This window comes from Podarcis liolepis (assembly GCF_965112155.1).
Source record: "Podarcis liolepis genome assembly, chromosome: 8".
Lineage (NCBI taxonomy): Eukaryota > Metazoa > Chordata > Lepidosauria > Squamata > Lacertidae > Podarcis > Podarcis liolepis.
Genome location: NC_139560.1, coordinates 16444127 through 16463849, shown reverse-complemented (window position 1 = coordinate 16463849; position 19723 = coordinate 16444127). Strand labels below are relative to the sequence as shown.

The window sequence follows — 19723 nt, the reverse complement described above, 5'->3', positions numbered from 1 at the left end:
ATATATTTTTAATATATTACTTGGTATAGAAATTAAATAATCGAAAATCAATGCTTAGCCAGTGAGCTATGGCTTTTTCCTGAAGCACCACTGGGCTACCTGCTTGCCCCAGCAGAACTTAAAAACTGGGAAGTGTGCTCATCCTATGTTCTTGTTAAAACTCCGAGAAATCACACCTTTCGTCAAGCAGCTTTTAGCCCTCCTGATGGCAGGAAAGCTTGAAAAGAGTTATGGCAAAATATTCCAGTGTGTTGCGCTCAGTGGTGAATATATTGCCCTTGATGTGCTCTTTTCTTTTCCAAATGAGCGCCTGCATTTACAGAGCCTGCCTTTCAGCTAGCAAGGCAAAGGATTCATTTAACGGCATGGTGGGGTTTCTGCTTTTGCAAGATCATAGCGAATTCCCCATCTGCAATACTTCCTCTCTTGTTACATTTTCAACGAGCTGTTTATAAGCTACAACTTTCCCACAACAAAGAGGGGATAATTGATGATTAACCGAGAAAACAGCCTGCCTTCTCCAACTGGAATCTATTTTCCTTTTTCCTTTTTTTTTTGCGCACAATAAAAATGGCCAATTTTTAAATCAGCCAGAGAATTGTGTGAATGCAAGTTTTAAATATGCATTTATAAATATTAGGGGTGGGGTGGGTAGCCTGAGAAGCAGGGAGGGCAAGTTTAACTTTTTCACTCCCTGCCAGAAACTTTTAGACCCAGAGCAGTGTTTTCTAGCCAAATAAATTACAAGTTAAGAATAAATATGGGGGGTTGGGGGAGGGGTAGAGGCAGGAACTGGAAGTGACCAAAAATCTGAGCACGCACGCTTAACTACAATGGCAAATGTAATAAAACGTGTCTCTTGGTTGGAACACAAAACGTTGTTTTTATAGTTGTGCTGTTAAAAAAAGCATCTGCTGTATCAAATTATAGCTTTCCTGAATAATTTCAATCCATTCTCACAGGCAGGATCCCATTACAGTCACACAAAAATTGAAAACGGTGTAGTAATTTGTGCGCAAGCTCCCCCTTGAGGACCGGAAAGTTACTGCAGGTCTTCAAAAGCATCCTTCTGGGTAGCCCATTGCAACCGAGGTGCAGGGGAAACAAACCTTTAATCAATAGGTAGGCAAAATAAGGCCCGGGGGCCGGATCCAGCCCAATCGCCTTCTAAATCCGGCACACGGACAGTCCAGGAATCAGCGTGTTTTTACATGGGTAGAATGTGTCCTTTTATTTAAAATGCATCTCTGGGTTATTTGTGGGGCCTGCCTGGTGTTTTTCCATGAGTAGAATGTGTGATTTTATTTAAAATGCTTCTCTGGGTTATTTGTGAGGCATAGGAATTGGTTCATTGGTGCCTAAAATGACAGGGCTCCTGCTCTCAGGTAGATGGTGAGAGAGTTAGAATTACTTGCCCAGAGAGCAGCCCACATGCATCTGCTTGAGTTGTTAACAACACAGAAAACTGCCGTATTCTGTTGTTGTTTAGTCATTTAGTCGTGACCCCATGGACCAGAGCACACCAGGCACTCCTGTCTTCCACTGGCAGAGAACACTGTCCAACCATCTCATCCTCTGTCGCCCCCTTCTCCTTGTGCCCTCCATCTTTCTCAACATCAGGGTCTTTTCCAGGGAGTCTTCTCTTCTCATGAGGTGGCCAAAGTATTGGAGCCTCAGCTTCAGGATCTGTCCTTCCAGTGAGCACTCAGGGCTGATTTCCTTCAGAATGGATAGGTTTGATCTTCTTGCAGTCCATGGGACTCTCAAGAGTCTCCTCCAACACCATAATTCAAAAGCATCAATTCTTCGGCCTTCTTTATGGTCCAGCTCTCACTTCCATACATCACTACTGGGAAAACCATCATCTATTGCAGTGTTGTCTACTCTGACTGGCAGAGTCTCAGGCAGAGGTAATTCATTCTTTGGCTACTTGGCCCTGTTAAGTGGAAATGAGGGGAGTGAGTCTGGGGCCTTTTGCATTCAAGCAGGGCTCTACCACTAAACTGCATTCCGTCCTACTGTTCTGGGGGTGTCCTGTTTGGAAGCAGGCAGTGCAGGGAATCATCCAGAGATGCAGCAGACAGAATACCCAAAGGCACTACAACTCTGCATGATCTAGTCCTGATGCAAGAGAAATTGATGAACTATGCAGAACTGGCTAAACTGACATACAAACTGCGAGATAAGGACAACTGTGACTTCAAAGAAGAGTGGGAACTTTTTACCAATTACAGTGGTACCTTGGGTTACATACGCTTCAGGTTACAGACTTTGCTAACCCAGAAATAGTACCTCGGGTTAAGAACTTTGCTTCAGGATAAGAACAGAAATCGTGCTCCAGCGGAGCAGCAACAGCAGGAGGCCCCATTAGCTAAAGTCTGATAGTAGGGGTCAGCAAACTTTTTCAGCAGGGGGCCAGTCCACTGTTCCTCAGACCTTGTGGGGGGCTGGACTGTATTTTTTTGGGGGGGGGATGAACGAATTCCTATGCCCCACAAATAACCCAGAGATGCATTTTAAATAAAAGCACACATTCTACTCATCTAAAAACACCAGGCAGGCCCCACAAATAATCCAGAGATGCATTTTAAATAAAATCACACATTTTACTCATGTAAAAACAAGCTGGTTCCTGGACCATCCGCGGGCCGGATTTAGAAGGCGATTGGGCCAGATCTGGCCCCCAGGCCTTAGTTTGCCTGTGCATGGTCTGATAGCAACACCAGGGCCACAGACAGATCTAAATAATCCAAGTGTGCCTTAAACTCAGAGCAGCTGACTTACAGTTCAGAACCGTGATCTGGATTCCCAAGCAATTCTTTTTCTGCCACTGACCTCCCCACCAATTTGTGCCATGGTGGCAAACTGCAAAGAAAACTTGCTGTGTTTCTGGGGTGGTCAAAGACCAGTACCCAGTTGGAGATGCATATGGAGTCCTCCCTGGTTATTAGATCGATCGTTTGATGAGCAGAGAGGGAGAGATAAGCTGAACTGATCAGCTGGCATGGGGGGGGCTGTGTCCCCCCTTGATATGCAACACACTTCTGGCACGCCCTCAGGCCTGGTGCTGGAGAGGATGGGTGGCTGGGAGGGGAGCAAGCCAGAACTTTCCCCTCTGCCTCTAATTTTAATCTGAGCTGAATTTAGATTCTCCATGTCTGCCTCTTCTTTGAAGAGAGAGCAGTGAGCTCTCAAAGCTCATATCCTGACCTCCAGACACGTCAGGCTTGGTTGGCAGGATCTATATAGAAAAGAAGTGTTCTTCCACTGAGCTCCTCATATGAAGCTATGCTTCTTGTATTCTAAAGTCTTATTGGAGCAGAATCGGTTTGTTTCATTTATGCCCTTTCAGCCTTAAGCCAGGCCCCCAAGGTGGGCATGTGTCAAAAAAGATATAGATTAAAAACCACAATCCTTTATCACGGCAAGGCTCCCTCACTGTATATTTTCTGCGGATTGCTCCTTCGGATAACATAGCTGGGAATGCTGCCGATTCCCTCCCGGCCTCCCCACCGCTCAACACCGGGCGAAAAAAATGAAGCACGAGTTTTATCGGATGTCGCCCCCTCGCAAAACAAGAGCAATCGAAACAAGCAATACACACTCAAGTGAAATAGGTCTTTATATTTCATACTTTACCAGTTATGTCATGCTGTTTGAATGACTCACTGTAGATTTGATACTGATTAGGGCAGTGTTTCTTCAGCCACTTGCACACATCCTGCTGGGTCCACAGCGCCACCGGCTTGGTCAGTTTCACAATATTAGACTGGAAAGGCAGAACAAGGGAAAAGGCCATTTAGAGCAGACGTCTTGTCCCGCTTGGGACATTTATTCTGTGCCTCACCTTGTACCAAAACACCAGCGATCCAGAGCAGTCAACCTGGTGCCTTATGATACAATACAATACGATAATCTTTATTGCCATCGTCCCATACAGAACAACAAAATTGAAAAAATCTACATCAGACATTCAAAACCAACAAGCCTGCTATCCCAGCTACCCCAGCCTGGTTAACCCCCTAAAAACTCTGGTACCCCATAATTAAATACAATATACTCCCACAGAGATTACCTTACACTGCGTTTGAAACCAAAATCGCATTTGGATAGAAACTGTTTCTCAGGCGGCTGGTCCTGGTCTTTATAACCCTGTACCTTCTTCCTGAAGGCAGAAGCTGAAAGAGATAATTTCCGGGGTGCGCACTATCCTGCACTATCTCTGCAGCTTTCTTATGACACCTGGAAGCACAGATTTGATCCAAGGTGGGAAGATGTTTCAAGATGTTTTGGACTAAGACTTCCATCCACCCCAGCCAGCAATCCAGAACATATGGAGGGCACCAGGTTGGCTAAGGCTGCTCCAGACTCTGTGCAGTTGCAGGCATTCCTCTTTTCACGGAGCAGTCAACAAAAGAAGGGATCTTGCCCTGGCACTTTTCCATATGGCTGGCAATTAATAAATCAGTGCTCACAAGTACAGGTAATAGAGACATCTCAAGAGTTTAATGGCAGGTGGGAAAATATTACCAGAGGTAATTTAGGTAACAATCGGGATAATCACTGAACATGCCGTCCCATCTCAATTAATGCTCTTTAAGATGAAAAGCAATGGTGAGGTATGTCCTCACCCCACCTGCTGGTCCTCCAATGGATCTTGAAAATGCAGCCTATATTATTATAGAATCATATATGCATAGCATCACGGAACTGTAGAGATGTAAGGGACCCCAACCGTTGAGTCCAACCCCCTGCAATGAAGGAATCTCAACCATGACAGCTTAAAAATCTCCAAGAAAGGAGAGTCTACCACCTCCTGAGGGAGACTTTTCCACAGGAGAACAGCTCTTGTCACTCTGATACCAAGAGGTCACTGAGAAAGGTCTGAGAAAGATGTCTTGATATTAGGGCAGCCATTAGTGCTTTGACTTTCCAAATGAGGCAAGAGATAACAACGGATCTGCATTGTTCAATTCAAAGTGTTGGTGTTGACCTTTAAAGCCCTAAACGGCCTCGGCCCAGTATACCTGAAGGAGCGTCTCCACCCCCATTGTTCACCTCGGACACTGAGGTCCAGCGCCGAGGGCCTTCTGGTGGTTCCCTCACTGCAAGAAGTGAAGCTACAGGGAACCAGGCCTTCTCGGCAGTGGCGCCCTCCCTGTGGAACGCCTTCCCATCAGATGTCAAAGAGATAAACAACTACCTGACATTTAGAAGACATCTGAAGGCAGCCTGTTCAGGGAAGTTTTTAATGTGTGACATTTTCATGTATTTTTAATCTTTGTTGGAAGCTGCCCAGAGTGGTTGGGGAAACCCATGCAGATGGGCGGGGTACAAATAATAAATGACGATGATGATAATGATGATGATGTTGTTGTTGTTAGGGCTGTCATATGGTTAAATAAATCCTAGCTGATCAACGGATTCAGTTGATTTAGAACAAAAATAAAATCGTAAAATTGTTGGCAGGGACGCTGGGAGTCATCTGGTCCAACTCCCTGTAATGTAGAAATCTCAACTAAAGCAAGCCATGACAGATGGCCATATTCTAACCTCTGCCTAAAAACTTCCAAGGAGGGAGAGTCCCCAGGGAAACCGTTCTAGTGTCAAACAGCTCTTACTGTCAGAAAGTTCTTCCTGATGTTTGGTTGGAATCTCCTTTCTTGTAACTTGAAGTCATTGGTTCTAGTCTGTCCTGCCCCCTGGAGCAAGAGGAAACAAGCTTGCTCATCTTCCGTATGCCCTTGAGAAATTTGAAGATGCCTATCATATCTCCCCTCCTCTTCTCCAGGCTAAACAACCGTTACTCATCAGGCTAGGTTTCCAGGCCCCTTATCTTGATCACCCTCCTCTGCACACATTCCAGCTTATCAATAGCCTTCTTAATAATTCACATACGCAACAGCAGTTTTGAAGGGGGGGGAGCACTCTTTCCTTATAAATCTGGGACACAGAACCTGTGAAGCGGGACAGCAGAATGCAGAATTAAGAACCAGGACAGCATTCTCCAACCTGACACCATCCAGATGTTGTTGGACTAGAATTCCCTTCATCACTGACTAGTGGCCATGCTGGTTGGGGCTGATGGGAGTTTTGGCTTAACTTCTGGAGGGCACAAGTTTGGTAAAGAATGAACTCCTAAATGGCTTGTTTCCCCCTCAACTATTTTATTTTGTTCCTCAGAGTACATTACAAAAACAAGAAAAATGAAATTTGCATACACGTAAGATATACAGTGGTACCTCAGGTTACAAATGCTTCAGGTTACAGACTCCGCTAACCCAGAAATAGTACCTTGGGTTAAGAACTTTGCTTCAGGATGAGAACAGAAATCGCGCAGCAGCGGCAGGCCCCATTAGCAAAAGTGGTATCTCAAGTTAAGAACAGTTTCAGGTTAAGAACAGACCTTCGGAATGAATTAAGTTCTTAACCCGAGGTACCACTGTACAGGGAAGAGGAAGAGAAAGCATAATTATGAAAAAAAACCCCAACATAATTTTCTCAATTTATGAAAAGTACTTTAGCTGCAACTGATTTTCACTCATTTCCTTTCTCGTTTTGCAGGAAAATTGTCTGGGAGATACGAGTTTGTGTTTACACTTTATAACTTCAACTGAGTGTTGTCAAATCATCATCTTACAATCAGTCTCTTTTGTATGTCTTACTTTGTTTTTCAATATATATTCCATCCTTCAGTATTTCATCTCCTAGCGCGGCTAACCAAACAGCATTAAACAAAAATGACAAAACCGATCAAAACCGATCAAATTAAAACATGTTGAAAACAGGCAGCACAAAAGCAATTCACAAGATATTTTGGAAGGCCTGGGAAAGAAGATATTTGCCTGGCATTGAAGAGACGTGAGGTTATGCATCTGGCAAGCTTCCTTGGGGAAAGGTTTCCAAGAAACGAGGCGAAAAAATCAAGAAGATGCCATCTGCCTAACCTCGGAAGACAAGGACTCCCAGAAGGACCTCAAAAGATTATCTCGGTTTCGTTTGTGTGGGAGAAGGCATCCCCAGATCTTCTTCTACTTCTTCACATCCCCAGATCTTCTTCTACTACTTCTAACACTACAACTAAAGGGCTACAGGCAACTCCTGTTTATGGAATTCTATTTGTGCAGAACCGCACATGTGTGCGGTGCCGGGTACCCAGAAGTGGTACCCAGGAATGGGAGCACCTGGTTAACTGAGCCCCACCACCCTTGCGGGAGCTGGAGGAGTGTCGGAGCAGGCCCAGCTGATGTGCATGGGTGAAGTGAAGGACGTGAGGCAGGAGTTGATAATGCAGGTGAGCTGCACACAGGTGAGCTGCAAGCAAGCTGCCTTTTATTGACACAATATGCAAACCCAGGCAGATACATTTTGGGCTGTGACCTTTGCACACCTTCCAGTACCGAGATCGTGGGGTGGTACAAAGCTATTTTGGCACCTGTTTCCACCATGTCATTTTCCCCTTGCACAATGTATGACAAAGGAGACAAAGGTCTCAGAGACAAAGGTCACAGACAGTACACGGCAGACTACTGAGACCGCAAAAGGTTAGACAGAGGGCAAGATGTTCAGACAGCTGTGGCCTTATTTGTGAGAGGGAGTGTGCCCCGTACCCCAAGGTCACGTGGGTGGGGAGTGTGCTCCGCAGCCAGCGATCATTCCTACACATGGTGAATTTTACACAATTTCACATATGCACACAGAAGCCTGGAATGGAACCCCCACATAAATGGGAGTAGTCATCTGCACTAACCCTGATTCTACTTCCCATGTCAGACGCAGTATGCTTCTGAAAAACAGTCTCTGGAAAATGCAGGAAGGAGAATGCTGTTCCACTCAGGTCTTGATTTCCAGCTTCCCATAGTAGGCAATTGGGCAGGCCACTGTGAGAGAAAGATATTGGACTAGATGGGCTTTTGGTCTGATCCAGAAGTGCCATCCTTATGTTCTTAGGTCACCGGGTCATTTATGGCTTTGCAGGTAATCCTTAGCACTTTGGAAAATTAAGCAGCAGCCAGCGCAGTTGTTTTAAACCTTATTATTATTATTATTATTATTATTATTATTATTATTATTTAATGAAAAGTGATCTAAAACAGAAGAGTGGCCAGACAAACAATATGGGAGCCCTGGCAAAGTACTAACAATGTATTCATGAGCACACTGGCTTGGCAGGCCTAGATTATTGTATTCTGTAGATTAAATGCCAATGAGTGCTCCTGCTGCAAGAATGTAATTATCACTGTTGAGGACAGCATGGGCTCCTCCCATTTGCTGGACCTCCAAAAACCTACAGCAGGGCGATGCATCCAGCAGCTAAAGGAACAATCTTCTCATTTTTAAACTGAGCACAGGAACATGGGCAGGGCACAAACTGGGGGCTCAGCACGCTATTTCAGAAACCGTCTCTTCGCAGAACGGAACCGCATCTTCCTGTGGATCGGCGACAAATAATATATGCTTACTGTCACGTCAAACAGTAGGAAGTGGGCAGTAACAATACATCCCTGAGGTTTGTGAAAAGCAGAGGAATTCAATCAGATAGAAAGCCAAATTTTGGAATTCTATAATCAGTGTCAATCTGATTATTATTATTTTGCAGTGTGTACAATAGCAGCAAGGCATGAAGACGCTTGCTGGAACAAACCAACAGCGCTAGTGCTGTATCCTGCTTCCCACAGGAGTCAAGATGAGAGCATAAGGGAATTCCTGTTGGACATACAGTACAGTACTGCGTTCCCACACTGGGCTATGGGAAACCCATAAAGAGGATAGGAGCGCAACAGCAATTTTCCAATGGGAACTACCGTATTTTTTGCTCTATAAGACTCACTTTTTCCCTCCTAAAAAGTAAGGGGAAATGTGTGTGCGTCTTATGGAGTGAATGCAGGCTTTCGCTGCGCAGCGATCCCTCTTGTTGTTCTGGCTTCTGAGATTCAGAATATTTTTTTTCTTGTTTTCCTCTTCCAAAAACTAGGTGCGTCTTATGGTGTGGTGCGTCTTATAGAGCAAAAAATATGGTGATTTATAACCACTGTAACCAGCAGCCACTGTGAGAGCCTTATTCTCCATGACTTTGTCTAATCCGCTTTCTTGTGGAAGCAATTTTATTTAACAATGTGTTTGTGTGAAAAATACACCATTTTCTCTGCCTATCCCACGACTCAGGTGAATCTGGGTTCTAGTCTTATGCTGTGGGACTGCAACTCCCCGTCATTCTTGACTATTTGCCACACTTCTTCTGAGGGCCACCCCCACTTTTCACAGAGCATTTGCTAGCATAAAGAACATGCACCTGTACCTGCACAGGACTCAACCTGGGTCCCCTTGCCTTGATGAAATTAGGCTCAGATTAAAAGCTCAATTGTAGCCAACATTATTTATGCATTTGTTTCTTTGAAAAACACTTGTTAAGGGGTTAATTTTTTCTAATAATCTCTACACGGTACGCAATGAAAGGTAAAGGACCCCTGGACAGTTAAGTCCTGTCAAAGGCGACTATGGGGTGCGGCACTCATCTCGCTTTTCAGGTTGAGGGAGCCGGCGTTTGTCTGCAGTCAGTTTACCAGGTCATGTGGCCAGCATGACTAAACCGCTTCTGGCGCAACAGAACACGTGACGGAAACCAGAGCACACGGAAACACCGTTTACCTTCCCGCTGGAGCAGTACCTATTTATCTAGTTGCATTGGTGTGGTTTCGAACTGCTAGGTTGGCAGGAGCTGGGATAGAGCAACGGGAGCTCATCCTGTCACAGGGATTCGAACCTCCGACCTTCTGATTGGCAAGCCCAAGAGGCTCAGTGGTTTAGACCACTGCACCACCCGCACTCTTGCATGCACTATGTACAGTATTAAAACAATATCCATCAAAACAACAAGCTGTGGCATGTGCTTAGTTGTGGTTAGAGATGGGAAGGCCTAGAAAAAAATGAAATGAAAAATGAAAAAAACAAAAACAAAAACGACTTTGGATGGGAAAACCAGAAAAAAAACCTCTCTCCCTGCCCCCAATTTTCCCATCCCACCCCCCCTGGCCTTCCCATCTCCAGTTGTGGTGCACGTCTGTGGTGTCCATGACAGTTTTTCCATTTTGCAAATGTGCTCAAGGCCTCTCAAACTCCTGGCGTAGGCACTGCTGTTAGTTTGTGTGGACTGGCAGCACAAAGGGGTGTTCTCATCTCACAAAGCTTGTGGTTGACCGGTGCTCCGATATAACCACCACCCTAAGAGCGAAATCACCCTTGCCGTAAGTCCAGGAGTCGAGTAGCGTACGTAAACTGACCTCCCCACCCTGCCATATTAAGACATCAAATGCAAGAGAATCAAGCGCAGGGGCTATTAATGTTTAAAAACACAACCCATTAGCAACCTCTTACAAGAAGAGAGGGCTGAGACGCCGTATCTTAAGCGTAAATATGTTTCTAGTGCTAAATTACTGCCAAAGTGTCAAGACTATGTCTAAGCAGCCACTTACGGGACTGAAGGACTCTTTAAACCCCTGTCTAGGGAAAGGTTTATGCTGCTCAGCGCTCCTCCTCCTCAAGGACCTGTGTCTTCTTCTTTTTCTTTCTCTCTTTTTTTAAAAGAAACATCGATTCACTACCTCTTAGGGGAATCTTGTCTGCTTAAGTTAAAAATAGCTGCCATTTTAAAAGCACCTGCATGTCTGTTTTTTAAGTAGGCAGGAAACAGAGAAAATGGCCTGTTTAAGATCCCAGGCCTAAAGTGCATTTTACGTTAGATGAAGACAAGGGATTGGCAGCAGGTGCTTAACCCCCATTCCCCCCGTCCCCCAACTTAAAAGGGGCACCAGCTCTTATACAGCCCAACAGGCCAGGCAGTAAATAGAGAGCCAAGGTATCAACAGACCCAAGAAGAAACCCAACCAGCAGCTGCCTCTGGAGACCCCTTGGTTGTCGCTGTTTCAACTCTGCACTAGGAAAGGTGTCAGTCATGGTGATACTTGTTTATTGATACAGCTCAACAGAGCAAAAATCTCTACGCGGTTTAAATAAAATCACTATGAATGCGAACAACACTGAATAAAATGTTGCAAAAGCCAAACGAAGTGCAACTGCAGCTCACGAATAAAACTGATCAGTGAGCAAAGCAAATAATAATGATAGTGATGATGATGATGTCTGAGTCCAGGAAAGCTTGGGAAAACATATAGGTTCTTAAGAGGTGTTCAAAAGTAAATGTGGTCTTATTATTATTAATTATATTATTATTATTATTACCCCAGCCACTCTGGGTGGCTCCCAAAAGAATATTAATAATAATAAAGTGATAAAATATCAAACATATCCATATCAGAAGTGTGGAGTAGTGGTTAAGAGCGGTAGACTCGTAATCTGGTGAACCGGGTTCGCGTTCCCGCTCCTCCACATGCAGCTGCTGGGTGACCTTGGGCCAGGCACAATTCTCTGAGGTCTCTCAGTCCCACTCACCTCACAGAGTGTTTGTTGTGGGGGAGGAAGGGAAAAGAGAATGTTAGCTGCTTTGAGTCTCCTTCGGGTAGTGATAAAGTGGGATATCAAATCCAAACATTAAAAACTTCCCAAAACAGGGTTGCCTTCAGATGTCTCCTAAAAGTCAGATAGTTGTTTATTTCCTTGACATCGGATGGGAGGGCGTTCCACAGGGTGGGCACCACCACCGAGAAGGCCCTCTGTCTGGTTAACTGTAACCTCACTTCTCGCAGTGAGGGAACCACCAGAAGGCCCTCGGAGCTGGACCTCAGTGTCTGGGCTGAACAATGGGGGTGGAGACGCTCCTTCAGGTACACTGGGCCGAGGGTGTTTAGGGCTTTAAAGGTCAGCACCAACACTTTGAATTGTGCTCGGAAACGTACTGGGAGCCAATGTAGATCTTTCAGGACCGGTGTTATGTAGTTTTGGCGGCCGCTCCCAGTCTAGTGCCACATTCTGGATTAGTTGTAGTTTTTGGGTCACCTTCAAAGGTAGCCCCACGTAGAGCGCATTGCAGTAGTTCCAAGCAGGAGATAACCAGAACATGCACCACTCTGGCGAGACACCCAAATCACCCAAGGAGGGCACTGCAGAGGGTGGGTGGTCCACTTCCATGTTGTCCCACATGGCCCACTTCCATGTTGTCGCCAAATGGCAATCCAACAATTTCAACTCTGAAACTGCTACACTTGCCTAATATTTGCAGTTGGAAGCCTTTCCCTGTTACAAGCGAAACTTCAGAAAGGGAAAGACTTCCATAGAAAAAGGAAGCACTGGAAAAATTTCCAGGTGTGGACACTACACGTCCCCACTTTGCCAGATAGCTCAGCTGTCTTGACCTGCTATCATTCAGCTCCATTTGTTCCTAAGCAAGGATCTAATGAACAACAGGCAACAGGAAGCTTGAGTATAATCCCAGTTGGACTTGGAATGGTGTGCTTGCGTTGAAGTCCAGGGGCACCCAGAACGTGGCGGGCGGAGGGGTGGGTGGAAAGAAATATCCAACAGGGAAAGAAAACTGGTTTTATCCTCAGTTTATTTCAATAAATAACCATTGTCTTTGTAAGATACAACTCATCAAAATGCACAGTAAAAAATGAATCAGTACAATAGCATGTGCCACTGATTTCTGATAATGTCTCTTGAATGGAGGATAGGACGGGTGTAGAAACTAGCTTGCTGCACAAAAGTAAAAAATTTGCATTATTTGCTCCACCCACTTTGGTCTTTGGCACTGCCCTCCATTGTCACATGGCTTTTCCCAGAAGTAAATGTGGTCCTCAGGCTGAAACAGGCCCCCCACTCCTTTAACAGATATTATATAGTACCTGAAGGCTCTTAAAACTATATAGACAATACTTGAAAGCGTATGGCAAACTACTTATAAAAGAAAGGATAAGGAAGGGGGAGTTTACTTCCAGAGAAACTGCATAAAAGAAGTATTTCTGATTCTGAAAATTTCCCTCTCACAAAGTATAAATCCTGTCCCATCTATGAGACTCTCCCCACACCCTGCTTTTTGAAGGGCAAGGTTGCAGGACAGAAGTCACAAAATACCACGTTTATTTGGGGGCTAGCCTACAAAGCTACACACCACATTGAATGCATATTTACTATTTAGGAAAACCACTGTAAGCACCAGTCCTTCCACTTCAGAATTAATATTATTATTTTTAAAGACTGAATCGAAACAACTTCCCAAATCAATTTCTTTTGGTATTCAGTTTGTTTTCAGAACTGCAACAGCAAGGACTTCCTGTGGACTCTGCTAACGATAAAACTGACCACTCCGAAGGCAAAACAAGAAAAGGGGTGGTTGGGTGGGAGTTAAACCAGCAGATTTAATATGTGACATTTAATTTCATGCTCTGTTTGTTCCATTGTGCAAAGCAAAGAGTAGTTCTATCATGGGCTCGAAAATAATAATAATAATAATAATAATAATAATAATAATAATAATAATTTAAAAAAATAAATAAAAATGATAGGCTGTGCATTATTCGACTGCGTACTTCAGGGATGGTGACATTAGCACTCAAGTCCCGCAGAAACCCTTAATAACCAGGGAAAGTTTAAACAGTGACTTTACAAGGTATCTCGGCTGCTTTACAAGTGCTGCCTACAAAGCTTGCATTTCCAAGGTCAATGTATTCACCGGCACTTCCACATCTTTATTTACTGTCATTTTCCCTCTTTACCCAAGATGTCTGTACTTCAGAATGGCAAAGATTTCTCGAAGCAGAATGCGGGGACGGCAAACACTGGTGTGTTTTACATTCTGCAAGTCTGTTTTCTCAAAGAGGTTTGTCAACAGACAAATCCGAGCAACCAACAAGGCAAATCTGGAGCCTGGGCATGTGGACAGATTGCAAATCGACAAGAGCGCCAGGCAGCCCATTCTAAAAAGGGAGTTCAGGCAGCCTTAGAGAGAGAAAGTAAAGCGCAGCCAGGCTTTTTCCAGCTTGCAGGTAAAGGCCTAGAAACCCCTCGTGATAAACAAACAAGCAAGCAAAAGGCATCCCTTCGCACTTGCATCTTGCCCTTCATCAAATGTATTGTGACTTGCAGTTTATTTTTACAGATCATAGTTTAGCAATTATTTATTGTAATTGTTAAGAGTGAATTTCTGTTTCATTATTATTTGATGATGTTTCGAAAGTTAATTTTAATGTGCGCTATTGTATTCTGCTAGATTGCTGAACGTTATTTGATATAAGCGGTTTCATTTCAAAGTTATGTTTTATTATGGCTTTCCGTATCGGATCAGATTATTACAAGGTGTGTGTTCTTTGCTGTATATTTTGTTGCTGCAAACCGCCTTCTGCATAGTAATACAGAAAGGCGGTATATAAATGAAAAGCGAAACGAATGAGATTCCCAATGTTGCCTCACAACAATTTTGCAAGGTAGGTTAGGCTGAGATGTACTGACTGGTGCGATATCACCTTATGGCTCAGCAAGGACTTGCAGGGAATGTGGTTGGGTGACGTAAATGTGTTTCGCTGAACACAACATCTCAGTCTCAGAATGCTGGAAGTTATTTAGACTTGAAGGAGCATCTCCACCCCCATCGTTCTACCCGGATACTGAGGTCCTGCGCCGAGGGTCTTCTGGTGGTTGCCTCACTGCGAGAAGCCAAGTTACAGGGAACCAGGCAGAGGGCCTTCTCGGTAGTGGCACCCGCCCTGTGGAACGCCCTCCCACCAGATGTCAAAGAGAAGAACAACTACTTGACATTTAGAAGACATCTGAAGGGAAGTTTTTAATGTGTGACATTTTAATGTATTTTTAATCTTTGTTGGAAGCCACCCAGAGTGGCTGGGGAAACCCAGCCAGATGGGTGGGGTACAAATAATAAATTATTATTGATATTGGAAATTTGCTAAAATGAAATTTAATGAAAATCAGTCAGGAAGGAAGTCACCTAAAATGGAATGAATTTGGATTTTTAACTGTAAGAAATATTGAGTGTATGTTTGTTTTTTATATATGTTTGTTATTTTGTGTTGTGTTGAAAATGGAAAATTAATAAAAACCATTTGAAAAAAAATAAATTATTATTATTATTATTATTATTAGTAGTAGTAGTAGTAGTAGTAGTACTAGTGACAACAAAAAGAGAGAGAGAAAAGCTCCCTATACTTTAAGCATCAAAGTACATGCTTGGCATATAACCTTCTCCTCTTAGGTACAAATTCAGAAAACATATGGCACCTATTCACAGAAAGAAAAGAAGCGCTGTTGGTATCAAACAGGGAAGGGACATAAAGCTCAGGTGATTACATAGATCTGTATACATGGTACCACACACCTGGATTCATTCTTACCAATCTTAAGATGCAATCTGTTGCTGCAGACCAGGTGCTCGGAGTCTTTTCCCTTAGAGTTTAATTAAATGCTTCTAATGATTGCTAGACCAGCTTTGCCTTGACAATTTATAAAATCCTACGGGAAAGGGGCGAAAGTCTGGGGATTCAGTAAATACTGGGAGGCATCAGGATACCAGGTACACACTGTTGCCAGAGTTCCTGATGCAATCCAAGTGACTTGGAAGTTAAGTGTCAAGGAAAGTATTTTTTAAAAAAATCAATTTGCAATATATATTATTGATATATATTTATTTATGCTTTGTGTTGTCTATTCATTTATTTATTTTTAAAAACCTGTATATCACTTTTCCACGGTGACAGAAAATGCATGACAGGACAACAGTTTAAAAGCAATCAACCTAAAACACAAGAACATAACACAAGGAGCAGAGGAAAAAGAAGCAACTATCTAACTTTTAGAAGACATGTGAAGGCAGCCCTATTTAGGGGAGTTTTTAATGTCTGATGTTCTATTGTGCTTTTAATATTCTGTTGGGAGCCGCCCAGAGTGGCTGGGGAAACCCAGCCAGATAGGCAGGGTATAAATAATATTTATTATTATTATTATTATTATTATTATTATTATTATTATTATTATTACCAGGAACCTCAGAGAACCAGGCCAAAGACTTTCTCAAATATCTATCTATCTATCTATCTATCTATCTATCTATCTATCTATCTATCTATCTATCTACCTGTTGATCTATCTGCAGGATCAAGCCTCCAGATATCGTTGGATTGCATCAGTCCCTGTATCGACAATGGTCATGAATGATGAAATGTGCAGCCCATTAACATTTGAAGGGCAACAGGTTTCCTGTTATTGCCTTAAAGCTAACAATCGGCACTTTGAACTAAGCCAAGATGAAGTTGGCATATGAGAGGATTCGAATGCTCTCAGGACCATGCATACCAACCCAAATACTACCTCTTAACATGACCACAGCATACTACGATGGAAATTCATAAGGTTTAAGGCAATCTCCCATCTCCTGGGAACCTATCAAAAGCCTACGTTTTCCAAGAGGTGACAAGTCTCAGATCCCAGAAGTGTAGGATGGACTCGGAATAAGTGCCCCTTATTTCCTCTATGGCAAAACAACAGTCCAATGGCAGTAGCTATGATTTCTCCCAAATGAATGTGAGAATGAATGAGAAAGCTGTTATAAATAACTCTGTGCTTTCAAAAGAAAAAGAAAGCGGGGGGGGGGGGGGATTCACCAGGGTAAATCAAACCGAGCTGAATTCTTTTACGTGTGTAAATTATGCAAATGTGCGTGTTTGCTTATTTTGCATAATATATTCTGCCAGAGGCAAGGAACTAGGCATGGCACTGAAGCCTCACCCGGGACCATCAAAAAGCCTAAAGTTCTCATCTGGATTTAGAGATTCCACCAGGCACTGTTTTAAAATGTTCTTTGCAACAATAAATTGGGGTGGGGGAAAAAATTGGGCTGAGGACTTCATGACATCAGTGGAAGGTGGTTGGAACAGCATTTCAGTAGCAGATGAGACCAGAACCACAAACAAAACCACACATCATTAACACAGAGACACACACAATGACTATCTCTCACGCACACAACCACACACCTATTTACCATGGAAACAGAGGCACGCATTAAATTCTAAGCAACCCCACACATTTCACTGACTATATTTTCTATAGACTTGTTTTTACACAAAATGTGTAAAGTTTTGGGTTTTTTTTCAATTCCCCAATGCCCTCTATCAGTCCTGACACTGTGAAAGATAAAAAAAAAATGTCACAGCAGAAGAGAGCAAATAACATTGATATGCAATTTGATGGCACACTCTGGCTTCTGGCTCTAAGAAACCTCAAACTTCAAAATGCAGTTGCATCTGGAAAACTGCATGAAAGACCTTTTGCATATTTGCAAGGAACACAGGTATGCCTCTCTGCTGAGCCACTGCCCTCCTCTGCTTTCATCTTCTTGCAGAGGAAGGAGCTGCCATCACACATTTTGCACAACATCAAAGCCCTTCTCCCTCTCAGCTGGGGTGACTGGAAAGCAGTCTTTCCCAGCACACACAAGAGCGCCCCGTATGTCAATTTTTCCACAGTGAGAGTGCCAGCATTGGCTAGAGTGTCAGACTTGGCAGGAACCCAGATTCAAATCCCAACTCTAACATTGTGTTCACTGGGTGGCACTGGGCCAGCTACCATCTCTCTGCCTAGCCTTCCTCACATAGCTGTTGTGGGGACTGAATGAGAGCAGAGAGAGAGTGGAAGCACAAACCCTACATGCTGCTGTGAGCTCCCTAAAGAGTGGGATCAACAGGTAACAAACTATCAAACACGCTCTCTCAAAATATGCTCCAGTCTGTGACCAAGATCCTAGAGGATGAGCGCAGTGTAAGATACAGGACATCTTCAGGCAAAATGTACATTCCAGAACCTGTAGAGCAGCCTTTCTCAACCTGTGGGTCCCCGGATGTTGTTGGACTACAACTCCCATCACCCCTAGCTAGCAAGGCCAGAGCTCAGGGATGATGGGAGTTGTAGTCCAACAACCATCTGGGGACCCACAGATTGAGAACCGCTACTGTAGCGCAAGCACTGCTGGACATATGGTAATCAGGACCATGGACAGTTCATTTAGCAGCAAAGTACCGTATTTTTCGCCCTATAGGACGCACTTTTCCCCCTCCAAAAATGAAGGGGAAATGTGTGTGCGTCCTATGGGGCGAATGCAGGCTTTCGCTGAAGCCTGGAGAGTGAGAGGGGTCGGTGCTCACCGACCCCTCTTGCTCTCCAGGCTTCAGGAAGCTCTGTGCAACCCTCGGGAGACCGGCGCCACTTCGCGCCCGCCTCCCGATGGCTGCGCAGAGCTGCCTGCATTCCGAAGCCTGGGGAGACCGGCACGACTTACCACTGGCCTCCCTAGGCTTGCGGATAGCAGGCTGTTCTCGGGGCTGGGATTGGGATTGGGCTTCCCCCGTGCCAGCCCCGCGCCTGGGGGGGAAATTTTTTTTCTTTATTTCCCCCCCCCCAAAAAAGCAACAACTAGGTGCATCCTATGGGGCGGTGCGCCCTATGGGGTGAAAAATACAGTACTCATTCCATCAATGTTTCAGGGCCACCTAGATGTTCACTCAATAACGGGCTTGCAAACCTGGGGCTCTCCAGATGTTTCCTGACCAATGATTAAGGATGATGGGAGCTGGAGTCCAACAACAGCTGCAGAGTCGCAAGTTTGTCATATCTGGGTTAACATATAGCATGAAGCTATCTCGTTTCCCTTAAATCATTACAGATGTGGGGAAGCCCAATTTTTATTGGGAATGCAGCACATGGGGAGGGGAGGCTTATTTATTTACCCCCCCCCCCATGATAGAAATGGAGATATCACACAGAGAGAGAGACCGGGCTGTACCCACCACCCCTGGCATGCTAGGAGCTTTTTCTAAGATTTCTAGTTGTACATGGGGGGGGGGTGTTTGAGAGCAATCAGGGTGGTGAAGACATAAGTTCCCCAGTAAGAATCAGACTCCCGCATACCTGCAATTATTTGAGGACAAACAAGGCATGTCGCTGCAAGTTTACAAATCTAAGTAAATGTCTAGTTTGGCCTGTAGCTCTAAGGTCCAAACTACATGTTAATAATAATAATATTTTTATTATTTATACTGCACCCATCTGGCTGGGTTTCCCCAGCAACCCCACAGGGACAGCTTTACATGGCAATTGCAGCAGCTGGAGATCTGAATCAGAACTTCCATTCCAAAGCTAGCTGCAGCCATTATGTGTGTGTGTGTGTGTGTGAGAGAGAGAGAGAGAGAGAGAGAGAATGAATTCTGTTGGGACCATGACAAGAGAGGGAAGGGTTTCTTGCTCTCACAATCTGGATTCCATCCCCCATCGCACTGTTAGTTGATTTAAACCATGGGTAGGCAAACTAAAGCCTGGGGGCCGGATCCGGCCCAATCGCCTTCTCAATCCGGCCCGCAGATGGTCAGAGAACCAGCGTGTTTTTACATGAGTAGAATGTGTCCTTTTATTTAAAATGCACCTCTGGGTTATTTGTGGGGCACAGGAATTCATTCATTTATTTATTTTTCAAAATACAGTCCAGCCCCCCACAAGGCCTGAGGGACAGTGGACCAGTCTCCTGCTGAAAAAGTTTGCTGAACCCTGACTTAGGGCCATTTAGTCCAGGAGAATAGTGGGAGATTGAGTATAGTGGTACCTCAGGTTAAGAACTTAATTCGTTCTGGAGGTCCGTTCTGTTTTTACATGAGTAGAATGTGCCCTTTTATTTAAAATGCATCTCTGGGTTATTTTGGGAGGCACAGGAATTCATTCATTATTTTTTCCCAAAATATAGTCCGGCCCCCCACAAGGTCTGAGGGACAGTGGA

General features: G+C 44.2%; 1 protein-coding gene across 7 annotated transcripts in view; it reads right to left on the bottom strand.

Moving 5' to 3' along the window:
* The window catches only part of SAMD12 (sterile alpha motif domain containing 12), a 205191-nt gene that overhangs the window by 150906 nt on the left and 34562 nt on the right, over positions 1 to 19723 (bottom strand). For 4 of the 7 annotated variants that reach the window (XR_014529101.1, XR_014529102.1, XM_083517094.1 and 1 more), the window contains exon 3: positions 3640 to 3769. Coding sequence is in view for 4 of the 7 variants with exons in the window: in XM_083517094.1 (XP_083373220.1) it covers positions 3640 to 3769 (130 nt within the window). In the remaining 3 variants the exon portion in view is untranslated. The remainder of the gene's footprint in view (positions 1 to 3639; positions 3770 to 19723) is intronic. The other 3 variants (XR_014529103.1, XM_083517095.1, XM_083517096.1) reach the window with 1 other exon arrangement.